General features: G+C 34.3%; 1 protein-coding gene across 5 annotated transcripts in view; it reads right to left on the reverse strand.

Annotated features, from left to right (window-relative positions):
• Nucleotides 1-26,936, reverse strand: part of ANKRD12 (ankyrin repeat domain 12) — a 126,932-nt gene that overhangs the window by 61,836 nt on the left and 38,160 nt on the right. For 3 of the 5 annotated variants that reach the window (XM_047090231.1, XM_047090228.1, XM_047090227.1), the window contains exons 3-6: nt 17,197-17,344; nt 10,358-10,426; nt 6,239-6,385; nt 1,783-1,983 (exon numbers count right to left, since the gene is read on the reverse strand). In XM_047090231.1, the coding sequence (XP_046946187.1) occupies nt 1,783-1,983; nt 6,239-6,385; nt 10,358-10,426; nt 17,197-17,344 (565 nt within the window). The remainder of the gene's footprint in view (nt 1-1,782; nt 1,984-6,238; nt 6,386-10,357; nt 10,427-17,196; nt 17,345-26,936) is intronic. The other 2 variants (XM_047090229.1, XM_047090230.1) reach the window with 1 other exon arrangement.

The following is a 26,936-nucleotide window of genomic DNA, read 5'->3' on the forward strand; positions in this document are numbered from 1 at the left end:
ACTGTAATTTATTTAAATAAGCTCTTATTCCTGGGCATTTAGATTATTCTTATTTTTTTAAATTTTTTAATGTTTATTTATTTTTGAGAGAGAGCGAGCGAGCGAGCGCACGCACACAAGCAGGGGAGAGGCAAAGAAGAAGACACAGAATATGAAGCTGGCTCCAGGCTCTGAGCTGTCAGCACAGAGTCCGACATGGGGCTTGAACTCACCAACCATGATTATGACCTGAACCAAAGTCAGACACTTACCTGACTGAGCCACCCCGGTGCCTCCTGGTTTTTAAAATATTAAAAACAATGCTGTAACAAATATTCTTACAACTAAATTTTCATGCATATCCACATCTAAATATTTAAGTTAAGTCTTTAGAAGTGGAATTGTTAGATCAAAGTGCATTGTGTGTCTCATTCTTTAAAGGAGACCTTGTACATTGCCCTCTTCCCCACTCACACCAGAGAAATAAATTCCACGTGTATTCTAATAGGGCTACATTTAAAAACAGAACAAAAACAAAATATGGGAATGAGAAAACAGAGGGGTATGTAGGAGCAGAGAAGCCCTTATTACAACAAACAAAAAACAGAAAGAACCCATAAATAAAAAGATTAACTGATACGATTACATAAAAAATTAAAACTTTAAATACAATAAACAACACTGAAGTAAAAATTCAAACACAGCCACAGTGAAAACTTTTACATATTTGACAGAGAATTAAAACCTATACTAAAGACAAGAGGCTCTTACATATTAGTAATACTGCCAAACCATTAGACAAATGGGCAAAAAGCTAGATCTGGCAATTTTTTCCATTTGTCAGATTGCTAATAATTAAATTGATAATATCTAACTTTTGTGAAGAGGAAAAGGGCTCTTCTATGTATTCTTGATGGTAGTATAAATTGAGAAATTTTTTTTTTGGATGGCCATTTGTATATGTAGCCCCTTTAACAGTTTCCATTCTGAAATTCTGAAATCCTTGTATAACTATACACCAAGTCATTTCTATAGGAGTGTTCACTAAACTATTGTCCATGGAATCTACACTATGCAATATTAATGCAGCTGTTGAATAAAATAGAACCACCTATCTGTACTGGCAGAAATATCTGTAACACATTAAGTAAAAAAGGCAGTTTGTAGAACTACAGACCAATAGATATAGATGGGATGATTTAATTTTTTTTAAAAGCCTATAAATGCTCATTTTATGCAGATGGTAATAAAAATGTACAGAAAGGATAACCTTCAAATTGTTAACAATAGTTTTGTGGCAAAGAAAGAATGTGTATTGTAGTATGTGAAGTATGGGAATCTCTGTATTGTTCCCTGCATGCTTTTACTGTTTGAATTCTTTACAGTAAGAATGTACTGGTATGGTATTTGAGTAATTAAAATGGAAACACCACCAGCGCTCTCTTAAAGTTCTCATGTTCAATAAACATTCTTGAAAGACTTATGAAAGAATTAACACTTGGAAAACATTATGTAAATCTAATTTATCTACAATAGAACCTAAATTAGATAAAGAATTTTGTGGTAATATATCAACTAAAATACTCATTTAATATTTAAAAATTTGAGTAGTTCTTGACATGGAATTATAGCAGAGGATCAGGGTTTATGTCCATACTCCAAAAGAATTTTGTAATATACTACACTTTTAGAACTCTTTTGTATTAGCAAGAGGAAGACAGAATACAGATTAAAATGTAATCAGAATCTGCTTCAATGATCAATTTTAGGTCCTGAGAATTAGTTTTTAATTACTAGTCTTACCTGCAAAATCTTTCACATTCACATTTGCCCCTAAACTTATTAATTCTTTGACTTGTTTCACATCGCCTCGAATAGCTGCCATGTGTAAAGGAGTTTCACCACGTTCATTTCTTTTATTAACTTTGTCTTTTTGTCGAGATGAGGAACTGGGAGTTTTCTTCTGGGCTGGTGTCGTTTGTGATGGATGATTTGGTGTGGAATCTGTAAGAAAAAAGAAAGTTAACGAAAGTTCTAGACTGAATATTTTGAATGTTCATGGAAAGCTTTGTAATGTGCAATTTCCTGGAATGGGGGAGTATCTTCTCACCCTAACAATCCAAAACTTGGCTTGGATGATATATTAATAATTTAACCCAAAATACACTGAGTAGATCTTCCTTTAGGGTTATCAAATATTGCATGAACAAATACAGAAAAAATGTTTTATCAATTCATTAAATTGCCTTAAATTGGTAACAAAGTATCCAGTATGTACTGTAAAAGTGTTTGCTAAATGAATAATTTGATAAACTGCAAAAAATATGTATTTCTCGGGGCACCAGGGTGGCTCAGTTGGTTGGGCATCCGAAATTGGCTCAGGGCATGATCTCACAGTTTGTGAGTTCAAGCTCCACGTCAGGCTCTGTGCTGACAGCTCAGAGCCTGGATCCTGCTTAGGATTCTGTGTCTCCCCCTCTCTCTGCCTTCCTCTGCTCATGCTCTCTCTCTCTCAAAAATAAATAAACATTAAAAAATTTTTTTGAAAAAAAAATATGTATTTTTTATGGCATGTTACTCTTATTCTAACACCTAGATGAAATGACATTGAAGGCTAGAGTTCACACTTTGGAACTCAGACAGTGTTAGAGTTCTATTCGGATATTAAGTTCAAATTGAGGTCATGGATGATTTTAGCATTAAAATGAAGCTTAAGATTTACAAGAAATAAGGACGTCTGGGAAGGCCTTTAAAAAGTGGGCTAATCAGAAAAAAAATTGCTTTGAGTCCCATCTTTTGATTTTTGTTCCAGTCTCTATACCAAAAATAAGAATGTTAAACAAGATAATACCCAAAGTTCTCCCTCTTGTCCCCATTTTAGAACTACTGGGACAAAAACAAAACAAAAGGTTTCTTAATCAGTTAAGGATTCCAGACATATGTACAGTGCTAATAATTAATTCTGAAAATTTACAACTATTTAAAAGAAACAAATGTTCTAAGAGGAAAGTCTATGGAAAATAATTTTCTAGCATCATATAGGAATTTTCTTGCAAACTGACATGATTAGGGCACTCAAGTAACATCATTCTGTCCCCAATAAGAAAAAAAGCTTAAAATTTACATTTTGGATTTTATTTTATTTTATTTTTTTTATTTAAAAAAAATTTTTTTAACGTTTATTTATTTTTGAGACAGAGAGACACAGAGCATGAAGGGGGGAGGGGCAGAGAGAGAAGGAGACACAGAACCGGAAACAGGCTCCAGGCTCTGAGCCATCAGCCCAGAGCCTGACGCGGGGCTCGAACTCACAGACCGCAAGATCGTGACCTGAGCTGAAGTCGGACGCCTAACCGACTGCGCCACCCAGGCGCCCCTACATTTTGGATTTTAAAGTGCATTGTGTCAGTAACAGTTTCTTATCTGGACTTCTGGAAGTACACTCCATAAGAGCACAGACACAGTCTTAGTGTCTATCTTATTTGTTACTGTATCTCAACTGTTTAGAAGACTTCTTGGCACACGGTGGTACTCATGCAATACTTGTTGAATGAATAAAGGAATTTTACTATAATCTTTATAGTCAAGTTATTTATTAAAATTAGCTGTTCAGTTTCTTAAAAACAAAAGGACCTATTTTTTAATCCAAGCAACTTGCAAGGAATTAATTCATATAAAATTTTGTTAGCCATTTCAAAATAATATTCATATACATAAAATAAAAATAGTACTATCCATAATGGCAACCAGGGTAAACATAACAGAAACAGGGGAAATTAATTACATAATGGATAAAATAATGAATCCTAAACTACGCGTATGCTAATATGCTGGCAAACAGCTTCGTATTTCGAAAGTTTTCCACTCTAGTTCTACATATATTAATAAAGTTGACTAAAAATCCTTATATGAAAAGAATCAACTGCATTATAGTATGATCTTATTTAAATTTTAAAACACAAATTACATAGAGAGCCTGGCTGGCTCAGACAGTGGAGCATGTGACTCTTGATCTCGGGGTTGTGAATTCAAGTCCCATGTCAGGGATAGAATTTGCTTTAAAAAAAACAAAAACCCTACAATGAAACATGTATCTGTATGTTTATACCTAGAAAACTTCTAGAAGGAACACTGGAGACGTGGCAAGATTAACTTTTTGCCTCCTAATTTATTCTAAGGATAGAAATTCATGGTGTAACAAAATGAGTTCTTAAAAATAAAAGTCTTCTCATCTAACTATTATATCTGACACAAGGTCAACATTTTACAGAAACATTTGAAGTTTTAACAATGCATAGCATCTTTTTTAAAAAAAAATTTTTTTTTAACATTTATTTATTTTTGAGACAGAGAGAGAGAGAGAGAGCATGAACGGGGGAGGGTCAGAGAAAGAGGGAGACACAGAATCTGAAACAGGCTCCAGGCTCTGAGCCGTCAGCACAGAGTCCTACGCGGGGCTCGAACCCACGGACCGTGAGATCATGACCTGAGCCGAAGTCGGACGCTTAACCGACTGAGCCACCCAGGCACCCCAACAATGCATAGGATCTTTAATTTGGCTACAGTCATGCAAAAACGGGGGGGGGGGTGGAAGGCAGGAGAATAACCAAAAACAACACGCTCTACTTAAAAAAGCAGGAAGCCCTAACGTGTTCATTAGTGAAAGATTAGATATACCAATGATTTGATGGAAACTACAATACATAGAAGCTCTTAAAAATTTTACCATGTTGTCATAGTTTTTTTAAAAAGCCAATACGCGAGGGGCGCCTGGGTGGCGCAGTCGGTTAAGCGTCCGACTTCAGCCAGGTCACGATCTCGCGGTCCGTGAGTTCGAGCCCCGCGTCGGGCTCTGGGCTGATGGCTCAGAGCCTGGAGCCTGTTTCCGATTCTGTGTCTCCCTCTCTCTCTGCCCCTCCCCCGTTCATGCTCTGTCTCTCTCTGTCCCAAAAATAAATAAACATTTAAAAAAAAAAAAAAAAAAAGCCAATACGCGAAAGCTTCACCAGAGAAAAGTATCCTTTTCAATGCATTTCAACAGTGTCTGTTAAGTTACCCAAAATCTTATATAAAGATGCCTTGAATTCAGAGCCCAAAGAAATTTTTTTTCTCTAGACAAAACTGATTTACTTTATTAGTCAATAAGAACTATACAACTTAAAATTTTGTGTTGTTGGTTGCCAGAATGCATTCAATGGTCAATAGTAATTATCATCTCTGCCCAGCTATCTGGATTTTACCTAGCTTTTTATAGCTTTTAAAAAATTAGTGAGTTGGGTAGTTCCCTTGTTCTGGTTCTGTTGGTAACCCATCCTAATTATTTTTGGAGGGCACAGTATAGAAATAACTCTTCCCCACCCACACACATACACGTAGTACAACACATTAATCAGAAGTGTGAAATGAAATACGAAATAAATTTACATAGCATGTCACAAATATTTTCCCTTTTAAAATAATTTAGATCTCAAACAATAAAGCATGGATTACATTATGGCTTCTAAAAGTACTGGTGATGGGTACTGAGGAGGGCACCTGTTGGGATGAGCACTGGGTATTGTATGGAAACCAATTTGACAATAAATTTCATATTAAAAAAATAACTAAATAAATAAAAGTACTAATGTGATAAGATTACCAGTTTATCGGCAGGGTGCTAGCAACTGAAAAGTAAACTATAAACCTAGAAGCAGCTTTACAGAAACTAGAGTAAAGATGCTTCAGTAAGGTGAAAGCACACAGTGCAGCAATGGACTTTTTTTTTTTTTTTGAATGACCATTTCTAAATTACCCAATTTAGCTGACAAATATTTACTGAATATCCACTAAGTGCAAAGATCCCCTGCTCCTGTATAGATTGTCATCTGGTGGAGGATACAGACAATAAACAATTATCACCCAAATAAACGTAAAATTACACTTACAACAAGATTTTAAATTTTTAAAAATATTTTTGAAAGTAAGCGCGTGCACATGTGCGAGGGGGAGGGGAGGAGAGAGAGGGAGACACAGAATCTGAAGCAGGCTCCAGGCTCTGAGTTGTCAGCATGGAGCCCGACGCAGAGCTCAAACTCCCAAACCGGGAGATCATGACCCAAGCTGGAGTCAGACGCTTAACCAACGGAGCCACCCAGGTGCCCCCAAACTTGTAAGAAATTTTTATTAAATACAAGAAAAATAAAAATTTAAAGTAATTGTTAAGACAAGGGTGGAATCTGAGGCAAACTAAGAATACACATGTACTCAATGATGGTGTTACCTGGACTGTTGTCTCTTGCTGTCATCTGCATAAGGAGTGCCATCTGCTTCCGCTCAGAGAGTGGATAACCAAAAAGAATGCTAACTGGCGTGGACTTCTTATTTCCAGCTTCCTTTTTTGTTTTCTTCTTTTCTGGACCTTCTTTCTCTGGAATTATTAACAAATATGTAAGAATCTGAAACAAATGCAAGTACTGAAAAGCAAAACATAAGAAAACTTTTAAAAAACAGATGCTATACATGTATTTGAGAAACATAAACTAGTAATAGGCTAACAAAAGAACACTAGACTTTTATTGTATTATATGAGCAATTTTCCTCCTGAATGCTTTGAAAAAACATATATTAATTCTGTTTTCTGAAAATTAAGAATTATTTGGAAATTTATTCCTATTATAATTTGTATTTTAACAATTTGTTCTTTTAAAATTAAACTTCCTCAACAAGACTTCAAACATTCCTTAGTATCACATCTTTGAAGCTTCTCTTCATTCATTATAGTTTTATTCTTCTTAATTACTGCTGTCCTTATTAGCAATGTTCCTTCAAATTACTTCCCTAATTCCACTGATGATTTGTATAATCTAACGAGATAAGTATTTAAGACAAGTCTCATCACACGAAGTAATTACTGAAAAACAGCATCAGATCACCTTATCCCAGACACAGGATAGCTGAACATGGAATGATCCTGATCAAAGTTAAAAATGAGCAAATTAAAGATTCTGCATGTGTGTGGGTATGTGGGGGTGGTTAACAGAGATTGTGCAAAGATCCAAAATGTCTAAGGATTTTTTTCAAAGAGATTTGATCCATCATAAAGCCAGTTCTCAGGTTGAGCTACTTGGGAAATCCTTTGGCAATGCAGCCAGCATTCCCCATCAAGTGCCAGGAACTTCAGGTGGAACTGGATTCTGTAAGTCAGAGAGATACAGATAGCTGTTCTAGGACTTCTCTGGGAGATAATTCAGGTGTGAGTTAATGTCTGCTTATTAAGTGTCTAGACATCTTATTTCTTGGGAAATCCTATACAAATTATCTGAGAACTACTGATCGGGGATTGAGGGTCCCTGCAAAGGTGGACTAACAAAGATAAATAAGTAAATTTCAAAAATAAACATAGAACACAGCAAAAATGGAAGAAGGGAAGGTTTAGTAGTAAATATTGCATTTTTTTTTCCTAGGCAGATGTGGCCAACAGATAGACTATTCCAGGCGATAAGCATTTATTAATCTAGCAAGTTCAAGAAACTAGTTATAATTTGATATTATTTAAATATTGTTAAATATCTAATCATTTAAGGCATAAGAACTTAAAAGTAGTAATTCTTGCAGCGAGCCACTTATTTAATTAGGATACAATGGTTGGCATCCTAATGGCCTAGAAAAATTAAGAGATGAGAATATTTAAACTCTGCTGCCCAGAAATCACTCAAAATTCAATAGCTCCTAAAATGTTCATCGTGTTGATACTTAATTTTACATAACAAAAACAAAAAACTTCAAGATTTACTTAAGTCAGCCTTTATTAATAGTTCTAAATATTGTTTATTTTCTTGTTTCTTATTTTATTATCATTAATGGTCCACTTTAGTATAAATCCAGTTTCAGCACAGTGTCTCATCTAACTTACTAAATTATAAAGCCCTTACAGGTTTTTAAGAGAAGCCCATTTTTTTTCCAAAACATATACTTTCTTCTAATAATATTCTGTATGCTTCTGTTCTCTCATATTTAATGAGGAACCATAATTATTGTTTTAATGATTTTCTGCCTAAATAACAAATCTTTAAATATAGCGAATGTACTTTTCTAAAATTAAAATATTTAACACTGTAAAAATTTTATAAAAAGGAGAAAAATTTTTTTTAAAAAGAAGTGACATCTAGTAATTGGAGGAAACAAAATGAAGAAAATGTACAGAGAATCTTTCTTTAAAATATTTTCTTAAATTTTGGGGAAATTTTCATATTTTCTCACTTGCAAAACAATGAATTTTCTGCTTCTCATTACATTTCATGCAATGTTTTAAAAAGAATATGTTCTCAAGCGATACATTAAGCAAAAATTCAAATTAAATACTAGCATCCAATCTGAACTCTGTTTTTCTTTAATTGAGTTTACCTTAGTCATTTGTCTGAGCTCATGCTTTACATAAGATAGGAAAAGAAGGTAAGTAAACAGATGCTGGGTGTAAGAAGCTAGATTAATACCATTCTTCAAAATTGTGTTAGATTAGTATGTCCCAAAGTGTGCTTTTTCAAGTGTAAAGCATTCAACAAAACTTTTGACTATGTGGGATCTATACTGTGAAGAACTTATTTCCTGACCAGTCATAAGTAAAAAATGATCACGTGTATTTGAGAAAGTTAGGTACTTCTCAAGTTTGACAACTGAACTATTTGTCCAAAAAATGGGTCAGAATTTTAAAATTTACACAGAGGAATACTGACACGTGCTCATTTAGCACAGTCTCCTCTAGAACTGAAATTCCACTCGACCACTCTAGAGATTTTTAAAGAAAAATCCAAGTGATTTACTTAAGACTAAAGAAAAACAGAGAAATGGATTATCCACAATCCAACATTCTTTATTTCAAGGTTCAGAAGATCTTTAGAAATACAGAGAAGTCTCAGTCTTATAATCTCAAAAATGAATGCTTTCTTTTCAGGACTTGTCAGAATAAACAAAAAGCTCAATACAGTCACATCCCAATTAAGTGTAGGGTATATTAAGAAGAAGAAACAAATTTCTTTCTTGGGGAACTGGCTCATAAACCTACCAGCCTCTCAAAAACTAAAGAATATGATACTTCCCCACAAAGCAGTCACTGTGGAAGGAATGGAGCAATGGAGCTGTAACTCCATTAATTCAGATGAATATAAACCAATCAATCACATTTGGAATGCACTTCAAGTCTGAGAAAAAAATGTTGCCATTGCTCTCTGGTTCTAAAGCATCTACAAGAATTTCTAAAATGTAGGTGCTTATTATCTTTTGATTTCCAGCAATACTACTCAGATCATGGATAGTTTCATCCCATATACCTCTTTCAGGTATACCCAGGCCCTGAGGAGTCCTGTTATAGAAATGTATACCCAACTCCACAGTAAGTGTGGGCCTTTTAAATTTAATGCTGATTGTAAACATGTCCTTTACCCCCAAATTTTGATAATCAGGTACTGACTTATCAGCTCAGTTAGTACCTTTCAGGATAATTTTAAGAGTAATATTTGGCTCTACACCTGTGTCACAAATTTATAAAATATAAAATATACCAGAAACAGAAGGCTTATTTCAGCTTTTATTAGCTAAATGTCATATGCTGAAAACTGGACACTTGGACACCCAGGGACTAAACAATATTTTATATTATAAAAAAAATTAAAAGATAAAAATATAAGCCCATTAAAAAAAAAAAGGACAATCAAAACACTTAACTAGTTAGTTTTCACATAAGATAGCACTTATACATTCTCCTCTATTCTTCTATCTGGAGCAATTATGAAGCCTAACCTGGTGCCATAGCCAAATAAAGCAGTTCCGACACAGTTCATGGTAATGGCATTTCTCCAGGAAAGCTGTTGTTTTAATGTTTTAATCCACTGTTAAATTCAACACGGGCAGCAAAGTCAATAGGCTAAAGACAGTTCAACCAAAAACTAAAAAAAAATTTTTTTTAAAAAACAATGCATGATTAAATAGTAAGATGACACTATCAAAACCAGTACATGTGGTGTATATCTTGTAAAGAGTATAGAGCAAAAGAGACCAAGGACCTTGAGTATCTTCCCATAGGAATTGCTGCACTGCACAACTCCAAGGGGCTGAATTTTATACTGGTTTCTATGTGAACGGTAGCCCCATGTTGTGCTGTGCAACTACTGAGTAGTGGTACATAGTAGTCCTGCTTAAAATGTTCATAAATAGCACATGTTGGATATGATGCACCAGACACCTCAAACAAAAACTGGAAAATTCAGGGTCACTCATGTAGTTCACTTATTCAACCAACGATACTTATATACTGGTTTGAAAGGAAGTTATTTATAGTACAACAATTACTTGTAAATGTGACAGAAACCACTGGCTAAACAGGTGCCCCTGATAATCTAATTACCTGAGTATGTCCTGTAAGAAGATATAAGTCTCTCCCCCCAATTTTCACTTGTATGTCCTGGATCTGAATCTACAGAATAAGAAGAGACAGAAGAAAAGAAAAAAAGCACACGAAGGGAAATGCAGAATTCAACAAACCAACATTTTTCAAAAGACCACTAGTTTAGTCAATGATCTATCACTGTTTTTCCAAAAGATTATTTTTAAGGTAAAGCCAAAAGCACATTTAAAACACAGGTTTGGCTGAAGATTTCAATTTGGCCAAGACTTCAGTTTTTTCAATTGGACTCTTAAAGCTGAGAAAGACAACCATGCAGTTTGCAGTAATAGATACTACTGATGCTATTTATTAAAAGAGATCTCCTTTGAAGCTTTATTTTTTCCAATCTCTGAATAATGATAAAAGAGGCAGTCCTCTATCACTGTCTTTCTGTTTAGAAATTTGTCTTTAGAAAACTTGAATAAAGGACCTCAATAATCCTTTTTGTTCTATGAATGCCAAACTACTCAGAAAACAATGGAACACTTTGGACTGCAGTATCATTCTAGACCACAGACCTTTCTATAAATTATACGCATTTCAAACGGTATGAATTACTACACTGCCCACTATATAAGACGTCTTAGAAAGAAAGCAGCCTAAAATCAAAACAAAGTTTATCAGCTAAGATAAGAATATGGAATTCGGCCTAGCAATTCATGACAAGTAAAAATATCACCAACTGACTTTTGGCAATATGGCCAGAGCAGATATTTTTACTTATAAACAACATGCCATTTTAACTCACAATATTATTTTGATCTTCATATACTCAATTTATTGACATACACTTTTCTTTCCAGAATCATTATTATTCATGAGTTCAGTTAGGTATAAAGAAGCAAGTGTTGGGGTAAAAAAAAAAAAAGAAACCAATTTAGAGAACAAGTAAAACATAGTATTTGAAACTTTTAAAGATAAGCCAAAAAGTTTAGTGTTGAGGAAGGCTCACTCAACTGAAAGGAAAATAACTGATAAAATAACATTTAGACCAATTCTAAACCAAGTGGGTAAATGGATTCAATGACAAGTTTTTAATGAAGACTTATTATTTCTAAACTGAACATATAAAGTTAGCAACTAGAAAAATTCCATGAAGAATATCTGACATTCCATTTAAAGACAAGCAAAAATGGGCTCCATATACTGCAAAGAAAAGAAAAAGCAGGAACCGATAAGTTGTGCCAACAAGTTGAATTAAATGAATTACTAAAAGCAGATCATATTTTTGCAACAGATTAAAGCATAGTGAATAAGCTAAATTTTCAATTATATTCATTAATATAAGGAAGTGGCAGAAGTTTACTGAAATCTACCTTTGGCAATAAATTAATCCACCCTGACTCCACACACCCTTTTGGCTTTTACTCAAATAAGTATGTTTATATTTGGTGCATCTGAATGTGTATTCTATAAGGATTTAATTCAGGAGCTGAATTTTTAAGAGCTTCCATATCTTGTCCCTTGACTCACCCACCTCTGTGCTATACTGAGACTAGGGTTACCTAGGAGGTTTCTGTAAAACACTGAGTGCCAAGCAGAGTAATTATCCCTCCCTGATATGTTCTCTGTAGCAAGGTAAGACAAACAATAGTTGTATTTTAAAAGCCATCTTTTTAGTTAATATTCTGTTTCGGGTTGCAGGAGAATAAGAGAAAAAATCAAGAATGACTAAAAAGGTTTGCACTATACGTTTGAAAATTTTTAAAGTAAAAGTTTCAAAGATGGGGCAGGCACAAAAGAAAATCTGTAATAAATAATATCCATGAAAATCATCAAAAGGTGATCATCCTTATTAGGCAAAGCACTGATTTTATTAGCTACTCTAACGTTGTTACCAGAAAAATTCTTTTTGTTTTCTTTTTTAAAAAGTTCCTCTCTCCAAATTTGCTTGAGTCATATTAAACAGGGTAAATCCTTCAACGGCATCAGGAAAATAGAACTTCTAAGGCTGGCTGGCAGAGAAGATTTAGTTTAAAACATCTGAACATGCTTCACAACTGCCACCATGGACTTTGGGAACAGGTCATACTGTGTCTCTTTGGATTTTCTCATGCTGCATTATCTACATATGCCAAAAGAAAAAAATTAGTAAATAAATGAAAACAAAGATTTTTAAAAAGTGAAGGACACTGTACCTTTCTACTTATTTAAACATACAAACTAAATATAATGAAGTACCACTGATTTACTTCTATAGGACATTAGATCTATCAAACCTAAAGAAAAACGTACCCCAATGTTATTTGAGGTTAAAGAACATTCATATACTGCTGGTGGCTTTGTAACTAGGTATAATTATTTCAGAGAAACATCAAAGAAATATTTAATCCTTAATCCTGTAACCCTACTCCTGGGAATGTGTAAGAAAGAATTTAGGATATAATAAAAATACAATATGCAAAGATTCTCATGGTGACATTAATCATAACAAAATAACTGCATGTTTAGTTTGAAGGCCAACAAGAGACCTCTCATGTGTACCCTCAAGACAGCTGTTTATTAGTATTTTCATGTCAAGGGATTGTGGCTTTCCCTTGGATGCCATTAGACTAGGAAAACAAAGAAGTATGATTTTTTGACTGATAGTGCAGGAATCAAGTTCACTTAGGTACAAACAATAACTATTTGAAATAACAGCAGTTTTTAGTTATTAATTACTATACTAAAACCTATATACAGTGTCAGTGTTGAAAGATGCCTACCCAATACTCGTTTTCCCCTTCTTAACAAAAGGACACCAGTTTTGATTAGGGTGACAATACAGCCAACTGAAAGTAGTTAACTTTCCAGACTCCCTTGTAACTAAGGTAGACTAACCAATGAGATGCAGGCAGAAGTTTCTAGGGAGATTGTTTCATCAATAAAAAGGCAAAGACTCACTGGAAAAAAGATACTTTGCCGTTGGGTCCTCCCTCTCGTACTTTCTGCCAGGAGGAGGCAGAAGATATTCTGTGAGTTTACAACAAAATGCTTAAGGACAAAGCCCACGTATGAGTTAAGGGTGAGCACAGAATGATGAAAACAGCCCAGTCCCTGATGGCATTACTGAACTACTGTAACAACCCTAGACTACTGATACCTCCTGGCCTTATTACAGTAGATGAAAAAAATCTCAATCTATTTTAAGCCAGTGTTTGTCGGTTTTGTTTCAATTAACATATCATAAACTGATTTTACACACTATGCCAATGAAAGATTACAATTCTCTGAAGCTGGTATTACATGTACTTTTTTACAGATGAGAAAATTGGGAGTTATAAAGCCCTCAAATTTTTTTTGGCCAGGACAAGTAGGGAGCTGAGTAGGGACACAACACTGACCTGTCAGACTCCAAAGCCTCTGATAATAAACACTATGCTATGATTTACCTCTACTGTAACTACAATTAACTTATCCTGCCAGGATTCTAGACAAGGAGAGACTGAAAATAAAAGCTAAAAATAAGTGACAAAGCAAGCTATAGGTATAAGGAATAATTTGTCTTCTTGTCACTCTACATATTCATCTCCTAACATTTCATGAGACAAAATTTATGGGAATTCTCTAACAGGATAGGACAATGTGGGATACTGAAATGATATAAGCAGATATACTGGAAATTTGCTGAAATAAATAGTATTATGACACATCTGTAAGGACCCACTGGCATGACTTCAAATTATGCTGTAACGTTCCCCCAAATTTTGTCTAGTTAAGCAATTACTTTTTAAAAGTGTTATCTTTTAAAAAATTAATAAATATTAAATAATTCAGAGTTATAAAGCTTAAGACACACTAGGGTATCTCAAAATGAAGACTAAGAATGATTCATCCAGTTGATAGCAGTATCTCTGATTTGGCAGATCATTGAGTCTTCCTTGAAAAGTATGAATATCTATTTGAAAAAGTAACTGGGGTGCCTGGGTGGCTTACTTGGTTAAGCGTCTGACTTTGGGTCAGGTCATGATCTCATGGTTCATGAGCTCGAGCCCCACTTTGAGCTCTGCACTGACCTGCAGAGCCTGCTTGGAATTCTCTCTCCCTTCTTCCACTCGCTCACATGTGCATACACATGCATGCGCAGAAGTCTCAAAATAAATAAACTTAAAAAAAAAATTTAAGAAACTGTTTTACAGAAATAATTATGCTCATTATTTTAAAAATTCAAGTCCTACAAAAAACAAAGAAAGTAAAAAGTCATTCAAAATCTTGGAAACAGAATGTTAACATTTAGTAGCCACCATTCCAAGCATCTCTCTAAATATATATAAAGAGAAAGGAACTGGGGTGTATGTGTGTGTGTTAATTTACATACAAACAAAAATATCATATATACGTTACTATTTTAAAATAAAAAGCTGAAAGATTTTATTTTAATCCAACATAAAAAGAAGAGGAACTAGGGTTCCTGGCTGGCTACTCCTGACCTCAGGGTCATGAGTTCAAGTGCCACACTGGGTTCAGAACTTAAAGAAAAAAAAAAAAAAGAAGAAGAAGAAGAAGAAGAGGAAAAACTCAAGGAGTTGCTTCTTTTCTACAAGAGAGATAATACACTAAAATATAAATACATTATATGTAAACGTACATGAAAGAATTTTAAATAAAGATTAAAAAGTTGAAGTAAATATTTTTAAAAACTATGTATTTCAGTTGTAGACAATATCAGTTATTCCTTTGCTATAAGAGATGAGCTAAGTAACATTATTAACATTCTGTCCTTATTCCCAATCTTTTATTATTATCCCCACTCTTTTATTTAACCTAAGTCAGGGTTAAAATATTTACATTTCTGTTCTGGGCCCATAATACAGTAGCTAGGTTTGGCTTAGTTCTACCACTAAACAGTCTTTTATATTTAAACAATTTTATCTTTCAAAACGTGTGTTAATATATGCCCTGTGTGCACATACATACAAATATAAATATACACAATGTGGCTTTTAATGCAAACAGTACATATTATTTCATAACCTATTTTTAAAATTTGAATGCTATGAGCATCTTTTTACTTCACGTATTCTTCCACAATGTTATTTTTAAGAGTAAAAATCATATTGCTTCATTGGATTTACCAAAATTGAACAAATTCTCTACAACTTAACATTTTCCTGGGGTTATTTTTGCTCTTCTAAGTTAAGTAGAGATGCACATACCTTAAGATAATTTTCACTATCATCAATAATTACTTATATAAATTCCAAATTAAAGAATAAGTCAAATGTTAACAACCTTTTAGTTTTGGATAAATGTTTTCATATTTACCTCCAACAATATATTCTTTTAATTTAGACCAACTAAAGCAAGTTCCTATTTCTGGCCAGTGACTACCTGGTACAATTTAGGCCAACGATTTTGTCAATTGTTCTATATTGTATTTCTTTGATTACTATTGATATTTTTTATTAAAAAAATTTTTTAATGTTTATTTATTTTGAAAGAGAGGCAGAGGCTCCATTAGTGCGGGGCTTGCTTGGGATTCGCACTCTCCCTTTCTCTCTGCCCTTCCCCTGCTCATGCACTTGCTCTCTCTCTCAAATAAATAAATATTTTTTAAAAATTTAAAAACATGAACAAAGCATAAAATTTCTTCATCACTGCAAAAAAAACCCCCATAATTTTCAAGGCTTAAAAATGTCATGTTTAGAACAATTTCTAATTCAAGCTAAGACAGACAGCAAAATAAATACACAAAACGAGACCTACCTACTAAAAACATATGAAAAAATTTAAGTACTTTCTAAAGCTATGTTAGCACAGGGCATTTCAAGTATGTTCAGATTCCACAGTCAAGATTATTTCTAAAGTGATGATTAAGATGGCCAGAAAGATATTACATAAACTCAGAATGGGACAGTAACTCTGTGAGTGAAGCTGAAACGTTAAGAACAGTTCATTATTAACATTTCATGCAAGGGATAAAATAATCATGATAAACACATAACAGTCAAGTTTATATTAGTTTCAAGAAATGATCAGTTCAGAGCTAACAAAATCTAGTAGTTTATTAGATTGTGGTAACAAGTTACTTCTGATCTATTATGAACAACCGGGATTGACAGATGTCAAGGACCATTTCTGACGTATAAGAGTTTTTTTTTTTTTTTAATTTTTTTTTTTTTCAACGTTTTATTTATTTTTGGGACAGAGAGAGACAGATCATGAACGGGGGAGGGTCAGAGAGAGAGGGAGACACAGAATCTGAAACAGGCTCCAGGCTCTGAGCTATTAGCCCAGAGCCCGACGCGGGGCTCGAACTCAACGGACCGCGAGATCGTGACCTGGCTGAAGTCGGACGCTTAACCAACTGCGCCACCCAGGCGCCCCATGACGTATAAGAGTTTTGAAGAAAAAAAGTGCCATGAATGGGCTTAGGCAATAAGCCTCCATCTTTTTTTTCTTTTTTTTTTCAGGGTGGGGAGGGCATATTTCTGATTCATTTCTGAATCTAAAATGCCTAAATGTTTTCTTTGTTGGGTTCACTACTGTGTCCACAAAAACTCACATTTTTCTCAACTCTAACATATCCTATGCTGTATATCAGAGTAAATTTTCATCACTGAAATGCTATCCAAGAAATTAAGTTCTGAAAATGGTAAGATATTTGTAATAAACCTGAGAGTAAGGAAAGAAGCAAATTGTTTTTATTTGATTAGAAATCGTGTTTGAGTGAGAAACAATGAATTTCTGCCCCAAAATGATATATCTGAAATACCAAAATACAAATATTTCTCTATAAAAATGGGGTGCAAGAGGAATGATATGAAGCAAATCACAGTAAAAGAATGATTAAGATTTTATCAGAGAACAAATTATTCTACCTGTGTCTGAATCTCGTTCTTCATTTCTTGATGGGCTAATGGTAAAAGGAAGTTTACGTTTCATGGACGATTTCTCTTTCATCTCCTTGCCCACATCACTTCGGTCAATTTTTGGAGTTTTACTGTATGATGCAATCTTGTCTTTACTCTATTAAAAATCAAATATGAATACAGTTATAACAATATTAGCTAAGCAAGACAGTATTTAAGAAATTTATGAAGAAAATTTTCAAATATATTCAAAAGTAGAGAGATATTACAAACCACTATCTTTAATGTATTCAAGAGCCAGTTTCAACAACTGTGTCATTTTTTTCTAACTTGTCTCATATTCTACTACTTTTACTTAACAATATAATTTTAAAATAACAGTAAAACAAAAAATCTTGAATAAAACTCTGTAAGCATAATATACATGTCACCATCAATGAACAAATATATAAATCAGAAAAAGTGATTCTGGATACAATAAAATATATTGTGTTTTGTTAATATCCCGTACCCACTCCAGGTGAATATCCTACCTTCATGGTCTACAGCCATTATCAAGTTCACACTTATTATAATTTTAATATCTGAATTGGTACTGTACATCTAAACTGGGCTATAAGAACTCCTTTGTGAAAAACATGCCAGACACTAAGAACTAATAAGCCACATCACCTTAAAAGAACAGTTCCCAAACTATGATAATAAATGAGAGATGATACTTGTAGAGATTCTCAGAAGCAAGTTAGAAGTAGACTCAGATTGCAGAAGATACCAGCTTTCAACCCAAGAAAAGAAAATAAAGGAAGGAAAAGGGGAAAGAAGATAGTAAACAAAATAGTGTTTTTAGAGTGGAATTTATCAACAAAATCAAAAGGTGATTTTAAATGAGCAACAGAATAAGACTTCAGTGAGTCCAATCATGAAAATGAAAAAGAGAAATAATAAAGATTGGGACTGAGACCTACATACAATTCCAAAGGGGTTATGGAAAAGTTACAAAAAAAATACAAAAAATACTGTATTCATTTTTATATCACTAAAATTTTAAGATTATTTTCTTAGAAAACACACATTACTAAAAGTTGACTCATGAAAGAAACAAAAAACCTGAATAGACCAATGATCATAGAAAACAATAAATCCATACCCAAAGATTTTAAGTTTACAAAAAGGTACTAGAGCCCAGAAGATTTTACAAGAGATTTAAAACAAGTTCAAGGAACAGATATTTCCCATTTCATGTAAATAATACTACAGCATAAAGGTATGATTAGAATCCATCTTTAAGTCTAAAACATACCAAAAGATAGAAGTTATAAGCTAAATTCCTTATGAAATAAATGCAAAAGTAAATTATCTTAAATAAACTGTCAAATCAAATTTAGTGTCTTAAAACTTAGAATCAAGCAGGCTCACCCAAAGAAAACAATAATAATAATTATTAGAAATCTCTTTAAGACAACTCACCATATCAAAAAATTAAAGAAAAACCATATGATGATCTTAACAGGTGACAAAAGTAACATCTCAACAGAGTCTACAGTCATTTTTGATAAATATATTAACAAATCAGGAAGAGAATGTGATTTCCTTATATCTTAACTGATAAAGATTGCTGAAGAATAACAGCCTTATATTATTTACTTCTCAGTTGTAAAGTTAAATTCTCTTGAGCTGTTTTTCCACTTCTGCCAATGAAATCAAGCTTCACAGGCATGTATTTTGTTTATGAGGTTGTTTTAAAAACGTAGTTTTATTATTATTAAGGTATGGTGAAGCCAACAGATCAGGTGACTACTGTCACTGAAAAGGCAGTTTGTTACTCACAGTTTCCAAGGGAGGGCATGCTATACACCACATAGGACCACAAAGGGTAGCACCACGGTGGGTCAGGAGGCATAGGGAGAGAAGGGAAATGTGGGCAAAAGCTTTTATTATGGTTTCCTCAGGAAAGAAAAGGCAAGGCCTGGCTTGCAGCAGTTTCTGGGGTATGGGCACTGTTTCTCTTATTGTCTGGTACATGGCTCTCATGTAATTTATTAGGGCAGGGACAGTGGCCCAGAATGTGAGAGTTGGATACAGTTGGTGGTTGGGTTTGGACTCTGGATTGGTTTACATATGAAATATATGGTCACAAGTGAGTTAAGATCTCTGGGAATTGGCCAGCCATGGGAACGGCAGTCTCCCCAGTATCAGCAGGCCCCAATGTCAAAGCATCAGAAATAAAAAGGCATGATTAATACAAAGTCAACCAACAAAATTCTAGAGACTTGCCTTAGAAATATTAAGTCTTTATTATTAATAAAAGAATCTAAGAAAAACACGAAGATGCCCCTTTTCCCTTGCACCTGTGTAAGTAAAGATACCGTACTGTGCCATAAAACAAGTTAAAAAAAATAATTTGATAACACGTTGAGTGGAAAATGTTCCCTAGAACATATTGATCATACTCTCCTCTGCAACAGGGTGATCAGGGTGCACATTTGCAACTGCTACCAACTAGTTCTGTTCGTTGTAAAATAAAATTGTCCTTGGAAGTGTTACTTGAACAAAGCGTTTTTGTGAGATTCTTCAACACTTTAAAAATTATTTTCAGATCTAGGGAAAGTAACTTTCAAAATAGTTATATCCAATTGTCCTGAAATTTCTGTATTACCAAATGATATAAATACAGTATCAATCCAGGAACAAATCACTGGCACATTCTTCTCCCATATCCATGACATAGAAAAGTCTAGGACTCTGTTAGATTATTTCAAAATATTTTAAATCTTTTTCATTTATATTACTGTTATTCTTTCAATAACCTACAACAGCTACCATACACAGTAATAAAAATGTCAATGTATCATTTGGGGTCTACTATACATCAATAAATCAGTAACAGCAAAACATCAATGGCAAAACAAGAATGACTTTCTATCACTGCTACTGCTAGACAATGTACTGGTAGCCTTTACCAAATCAGTTAAGATAGAAAAAAGAAAAGGTAAAAATTTACTCAGAAAAAAATATGTACATAGAAAATTCTTGAAGGATATAACCCAAAATGTTGATAGCTATCTGTGGGTAACAGCACTACTAATGTGTGGGGAGACAGTTCCCCATGGGTCTCTTGCATATCTGCACCTCTTACATGCAGAAGCACTAACTCCCTTTTTTGGGACTATCTTTTCAAGAATATCTATATGGAGAACAGCATTGGAAGATATGATCTCCTCCTGGAACAAAGAGCAGATCCGTTTACTATTCCATATAATAAACAGTTTCTCCCTTTGGGGCAAAGTTCTGATAGACTTACTGTCCATTACAAAATATTTGGGGTTCTTCTCCCGTACTGCAATCCCCTTTTATGTGTAGCTGTCACCTGGCTCTCTTTGTATCCCCTTGTGAGAAATAGGGCTCAGGTTACAGGCACAAATGCTGATAGATCACTACTACTATTGCCTATGAGAAATAAACTTTCCTTTCTATTCCACTCAGGAGTTTCACATCTGCTGACAGCATCCATGAAACAGATTAGCTTGCAAGTAGGGTAGGGTACAATCTCAGATTGTTGATGGTTTTTTATAAGGCAATTTGTTTTCATTAGTCTTCTATGTATTTTCTAATTTTTCTATAACCAACATGTATTACATTACTTGAATGGTAAAATAAAAATTTCTCTATATCACTAGGCTATGGAATAATGAAAGTCTGAATTATATTGATGGAAAGGATAAGACAGCTACTTAGAAAGTTAAATGATTCACACCTACTCCCACACACTTCATGAATTTAACCTAGATTTTAGATTTTCATAAAAGATTTTATCAAAGATTTTGATCTACAAATCGTAAATACTAATTTATAGCTGAAACAGAAAAATTTCTAAAAACTAAAATCAATGGGAAAAAAATCCCACATATTAGTGAAAGGATAAACTATATGAAGAATTATGAGTAGACATTTTTGATGAACCCCTATTATGATATTTAATGAGATAATGAAAGCATTTTATATTAAAAGTATATTGCTAGAGAATGTTATTATTTAAAATTATGCTCTATTTAATATATTTAAGAAATTAAATTTTGGTTCAGGTTATTTTATTTAGGATCTCATAATGGCAACAGTTTGTGTCCTATTAAACTGTAAACAAGGTCTCTATCAGAACAGCTGTATACTCATTTCTAAATTATATGGAAGAAAAAACTCAGAAGAAGCTTGAGGCTGGCTTTAGGGCCACTCACTCACTAAAGAAAAGACAAACAAAAGAATATGCTTTGCAAATATACAGTTGACTAATATGATTGTGCTTCCTCTCCTACCCTCCCTTCTAACTTCATTTTGTTGTAAGCAGCAGCAGTTAACATGGTCTATAAGCAGGAAATTACAGCCCTTCCTCTTCTTAAGGTACAAATAAGCAGTCAAATATCTATTTAAAACTGAGTAAAATTACTTTAAAAAATTTTTTAATGTTTATTTATTTTTGAGAGAGAGAGAGTGAGAGGGGGAGGGGTAGAGAGAGAGGGAGACACAGAATCTGAAGCAGGCTCCAGGCTCTGAGCTGTCAGCACAGAACCCCATGAGGGGCTCCAACCCACACGAGATCATGACCTGAGCTGAAGTCGGATGCTTAACTGACGGAGGCACTTAGGCACCCCAGAAAATTACTTTTAACAACAGCTTTCAATGTCAAGTTGCTCAGAAATCCTGTAAAACATGGCAATAAGCACCATGTGCATTGCCTCAGAAGAGTTTCTGACCCTTACCCAAACAAAATAAGTATGTGATCTTGAAAAAGTACTGAATGATTGAACAGAGACTGAGAACAGTTAAATATATCACTCTGGGTAAGCCAAAAGTTCATAAAGGAAATATATAATATTCTGTATTTATTCTTCCTATGATATAAATCTAATGATTTTTAAAAAATGTTTATCTAGCTTTGAGAGAGAGTGCGAGGGGCAGAAAGAGAGGGAGAAGAGAGAGAATCCCAAGCAGGCTTGGAGCTATCAGCACAGAGCCCAATGTGGGGCTCGAACCCATGAATGTGAGATCATGACCTGAGCTGAAATCAAGAGTCAGACACTTAACCGAATGAACCACCCAGACTCCCCTGTATAAATCTAATGATTAATAAGTATTCTTAACTTACCGAAGCAATGTTTTTAATAGAAATGTTAGTGAAAAGTGTCTGCTTTTTGCTGTTGTTTCTACATTTTTATGAGGCTAATGCTCTGCCACTACTGTATATTTACTGGCAGCTTTCAAAAGATACATACAAAGTATCCAGGAAGAAAGAAGTTTTAATAAGCTGACATCAAGCAGCCCAAATATAATTTCACAAATGCAACCTTCACTATATTCAAACATTTAGAAATGAAAGTTCTAATTCTCTCCTCAAATCTAGCACTGTATTCCGTCCCTACAATTCTACTGAAATTACTTTTACCACACAAAGACATTTTAAGGTATCCCAGCTGACAAAATCCAGTGGCCTCATTCTTCCTGTTCATCTCTGTGGCACTTGGCATATAGACCCCCTTAGCTACTCTTCTCTGTTTAATCTCTCCTGGTTCTCTCTGTCCTTGTTTCCCATCTCTCGATGATTCTGAAAGTATTTGAATTTCCCTAGGCATATTCTCCTTCCTTCTTGCTCTACTCTCTTTGGGTTCTATCTCCATAATGATAAGGTTAACCTTTTCAACGAATCCTCATTTCCAATGAGCTGTTTTGAGTTCTGGACTTTGATCTATCTAACTGTCTACCAATACTTCTTGTTGGATGTTCTGATGGCCAACTCAACAAGTACAAACCAAACATTCTTCTGAAAACAACAATTCTTCTATTTCCTAAATTCCTTCTCAAGGAATAGTTCAATCAAACTCAGGGTGGATCCAGATTACTTTTTCTACATACACAAGTTTAATTCATTCAACATCTTTTATGTCTGCCAAACTCTTTCCATCCCCATAGCCACTGCCCACACTGCCTTTTGCTTGGATTTTTTAAAAAACACTCTAACTGGTCTCTACTATGACCCTTTTGGCCCAATGGCTACAGGATAAATTCCAAGTTCCTTAGTAACACATCAGGCCATAATGAACTGGCCGCTGTCTAATGCTTACTTCCCACCCTCCATCCTCCACAGGCCACATCCTAACTTTATATGTATCTATTACTGTAACAGATTTAGGTCTTTTTTACATCTTGGACTGTCCTCTGTTCCTACTTTCCTGCTGGCCAAATACTTAGTTATCCTTGAGAATCCAGACTAAGTAACTTTTCTACTGTGACACCATTACTGACCCCTCTAGAATTGTTTCTCTCCTCTTTGTCCCATCATTATACACTCAATACTCTCATTAATGTGCTTCTTACAGTGGTAAAGAAATTCTTAAATTATGGTATCTGAGACCATCTCAGAAGATCTGCAAGGCCAGAAATATGCTCACAGTAACACTAAGGTGCCACCTGCACCTTTCTCATACTCTCAAGAATATATACTGCAGCTCTCTAGACACTACATGACAAGTGATATCCAAATACACTGCATGTAGATGCAGATGAGAATTTGGTGGTCTTCTGTTAAGTCACACACTAAAGATACGTGCAAAACCAATGACACTCTTCTCACTAATAGTTTTTGTCTTGGAACATATAGTTATTTTCCATAAAAATATACTATGTGGGTAAACATACACATATGTATTTTTTAAACCACTTAAAAAAAATCTAAAGTTTTTCTCAGTTTCAATTTCTGATATTGTAATTATCAACAGATATACCCACATATAAAAAAGCTCTTTGGGATCTTTAGTTACACTGAAGGGGTCCTGAGAGCAAAACATTCAGACAAACAGGAAGAGTGTTCGAGTTTAGAGTCTTCATGAAGACTTAAATCACGGCTTAACCACTCACTGTTTTATTCCAGGTGTCATAAAAGAATATATAACACAATAGGAATCCAATGTAAGATTTGTTAAATAAAAGGAATAGTAAAAATACTTTGCTTATGATTTGTCACATTTGGCAAATTAAAATATCATTTGGGGAAAGTCGTCTATGGAGGAATAAAGGTATTAGCAACTTACCTCCCCAAGAAACAACTATAAATCTAGACAAAATTGTCAAAAACAACCACCTTAAGGCTCCCAAAACTGAAAAAAAGCAAACAACAAATTGAGAAGCATTTTTTTATCCCCTCAAGAAAAACTGCTGAACTATGGACAAGAACAGTGAGTGTCTTTGGCATTTTTGCCTGGGGAATGCTCTCACATTCCCTGGCTGATGCTTAGTTTGCATGAAGTGCTACCAGGGTGGGGCTGGCAAGAAAAGCAGCATCTCTGCTGCCAGAGTGTGTCAACTCGAATTGGCAAAGAAGGTGTAAAAAGCCTATCCAGATGCACTGTTTCTAAAAATAGCAAAGAGGGTAGGAAATGATTGGAGGGGGCAAAAAACATACATCTTATTAGCCTAAGGTTGTGATCCTGCTGCAGAAGAGCATCAAGCCGGTGAATAAGCAAGAAATTTAACAGGGAGATTACAGAAATGAGACAGCCACAGGGTGTGCCAGATAAGACTGACACACATCCCTGGCTGAGAGGAGAAGATCAATGGGAAAGATCGGAGAAGGGCTAAGCTCTCCATGCATCTCTCACTGACAGGGAGATTATGTGTACATGCAGAGGAAATCTGAGAGGGTCCATATCCTCTACATATCATTAGTTGACTGCACACAAGCACAGCAAGACCCAGGTGAGCCCAACAAAAAGTAAATGCCAGGACAGATTTCAAAAATGCCCTAACATTGAATGCACTCCCCAACACAGGCAAGTGTGCCTGTAGAAGGTGGAAATCTGACTGGCTCATGGTGTTTGAGTACAACTCCTGACCAATCAATGGCTGCCGACTAATTTATACAGACACAGGGGTACCTCTGTGGAAGCAAGACTAAAATATAAAAAGAAAAAAAATGGATACCAGTGGTTGTGACAAATACTGCAAACTCCTAACATTTTACTCAAAAAAAAAAAACAAAAAAAACAAAACAAAACCCAAAAAACAAAACAAACCAAACAAAAAACCAACTTAGCAACAATCACAAGGTTCAGGTGGGAAATAATGAGCACCCAAAACTGTAGAACTGCTACAGTATATGACCTAAATTGTCCAGTTTTCAATAAAAATTAAGACATACAAAAAAGCAAGGAAAAAAGTATTCAAGAGAAATTTCTCTGAGTAAGCCCATATACTAGATTTGAAAGTTATTATAAAGAAATAAAACAATGTTTAAAAATTTTAAGTATGACAATAATGACTTATCAAATAATACCAGTAAGGAAAAATCACAGAAAGAGCCAAATGGAAATAATGGATTTGAAAAGCAAAGTAACAGGGCGCCTAGGTGGCTCAGTCAGTTAAGTGTCCCCGACTTCAGCTCAGGTCATGATCTCTCGGTTTGGAGTTCACACCCTGCTTCGGGCTCTGTGCTGACAGCACGGAGCCTGGAGCCTGCTTCGGATTCTCTGTCTTGTTCTCTCTCTCTCCCCCTCCCCCACTCACATGCTCACAAAAAAAAATGAAAGGCAAAATAACTACAAATATATTAGATATGTTCAACAGCAGATGTGAGATGGCAAAAATATACACACACACACACACATATATATATATGGAAAATCAGTAAATTAAATATTACAAGTTTCATGAAAACCTTAAATCTACAGATCCAAGAAACTCAACAAACTCCAAAAAGGATAAACACAAGGGAAAATCCTAAGCACATGACAAAGAGAGAGAAGCAGTGAAAAAAATTCATTGTGACAAAGGTACAAAACAATTAATAGCTGACTTCTTATCAGAAACAGTTAAAGCAAGAAAGTAGTAGAGTGACATTCAATCTACTAAAAGAAAAAAAAGTCAAGAAATCTATATCCAACAACACTGCCCTTTGAAAATAAAGCAAGCAGTCAACAAAAACCACATATTATATAATTCCATTTGTATGAAACATCCAGAATAGGCAATTCTATACAGACAGAAAGGACTGGTGGCTGCCTAGGGCTGTGGGAGTTGGGGACAGAATGAGAAATGATTACTGATGGGTACATAATGTTTCTCTTTTGAATGAAAATGTTCTAAAATCAATAGTGGAGATGACTGCACAACTCTGTAAATATACTAAAAACTACTGAATTATATACACTTTAAATACGGTATGTGAATTACATTTCAACAATATTGTTTTTAAAATATGGAGAATCAAGATATTCCTAGATCAATGAAGACTTAAAGAATCATGGCTGAAGATCTTACAGTAAATGCTAAAATTCTTAGTTAAGAACATGACAACCAAACAATAACTTGAGTCTATAAAAAGAAGAAATTAAGACTGACAAAACTGGCAAATTTATAGGTAAAAAAGAATTGTATGAATATGTATTTCTCTTATTTTTTTCAAAGATAAAATTGTATAAAATTATAATAGTCTGTTATTGGATTGGTAACAAATGTTGATGAATCCATGTATAGATACGTAGATACACGAAAAAAGTGGAGGAAATGGAGCTATACAGGAACTAAGTTGCTATATTTTACTGAATTAAGTCACTATTAATTTATAATACTTAGATGCATAGTATAAACGACAGATCAACATCTTAAGATTACAATTTAAGAAACACAGTTTAAAAATAATAAATTTAAATAGTATATTAAAAAATATTTAAAATTAGGGGTGCCTGGGTGGCTCAGTTGGTTGT

This window comes from Lynx rufus, unplaced genomic scaffold, assembly GCF_022079265.1.
Source record: "Lynx rufus isolate CCGP_SWC_20201006 ecotype Redwood Valley unplaced genomic scaffold, mLynRuf1.p SCAF_29, whole genome shotgun sequence".
NCBI lineage: Eukaryota > Metazoa > Chordata > Mammalia > Carnivora > Felidae > Lynx > Lynx rufus.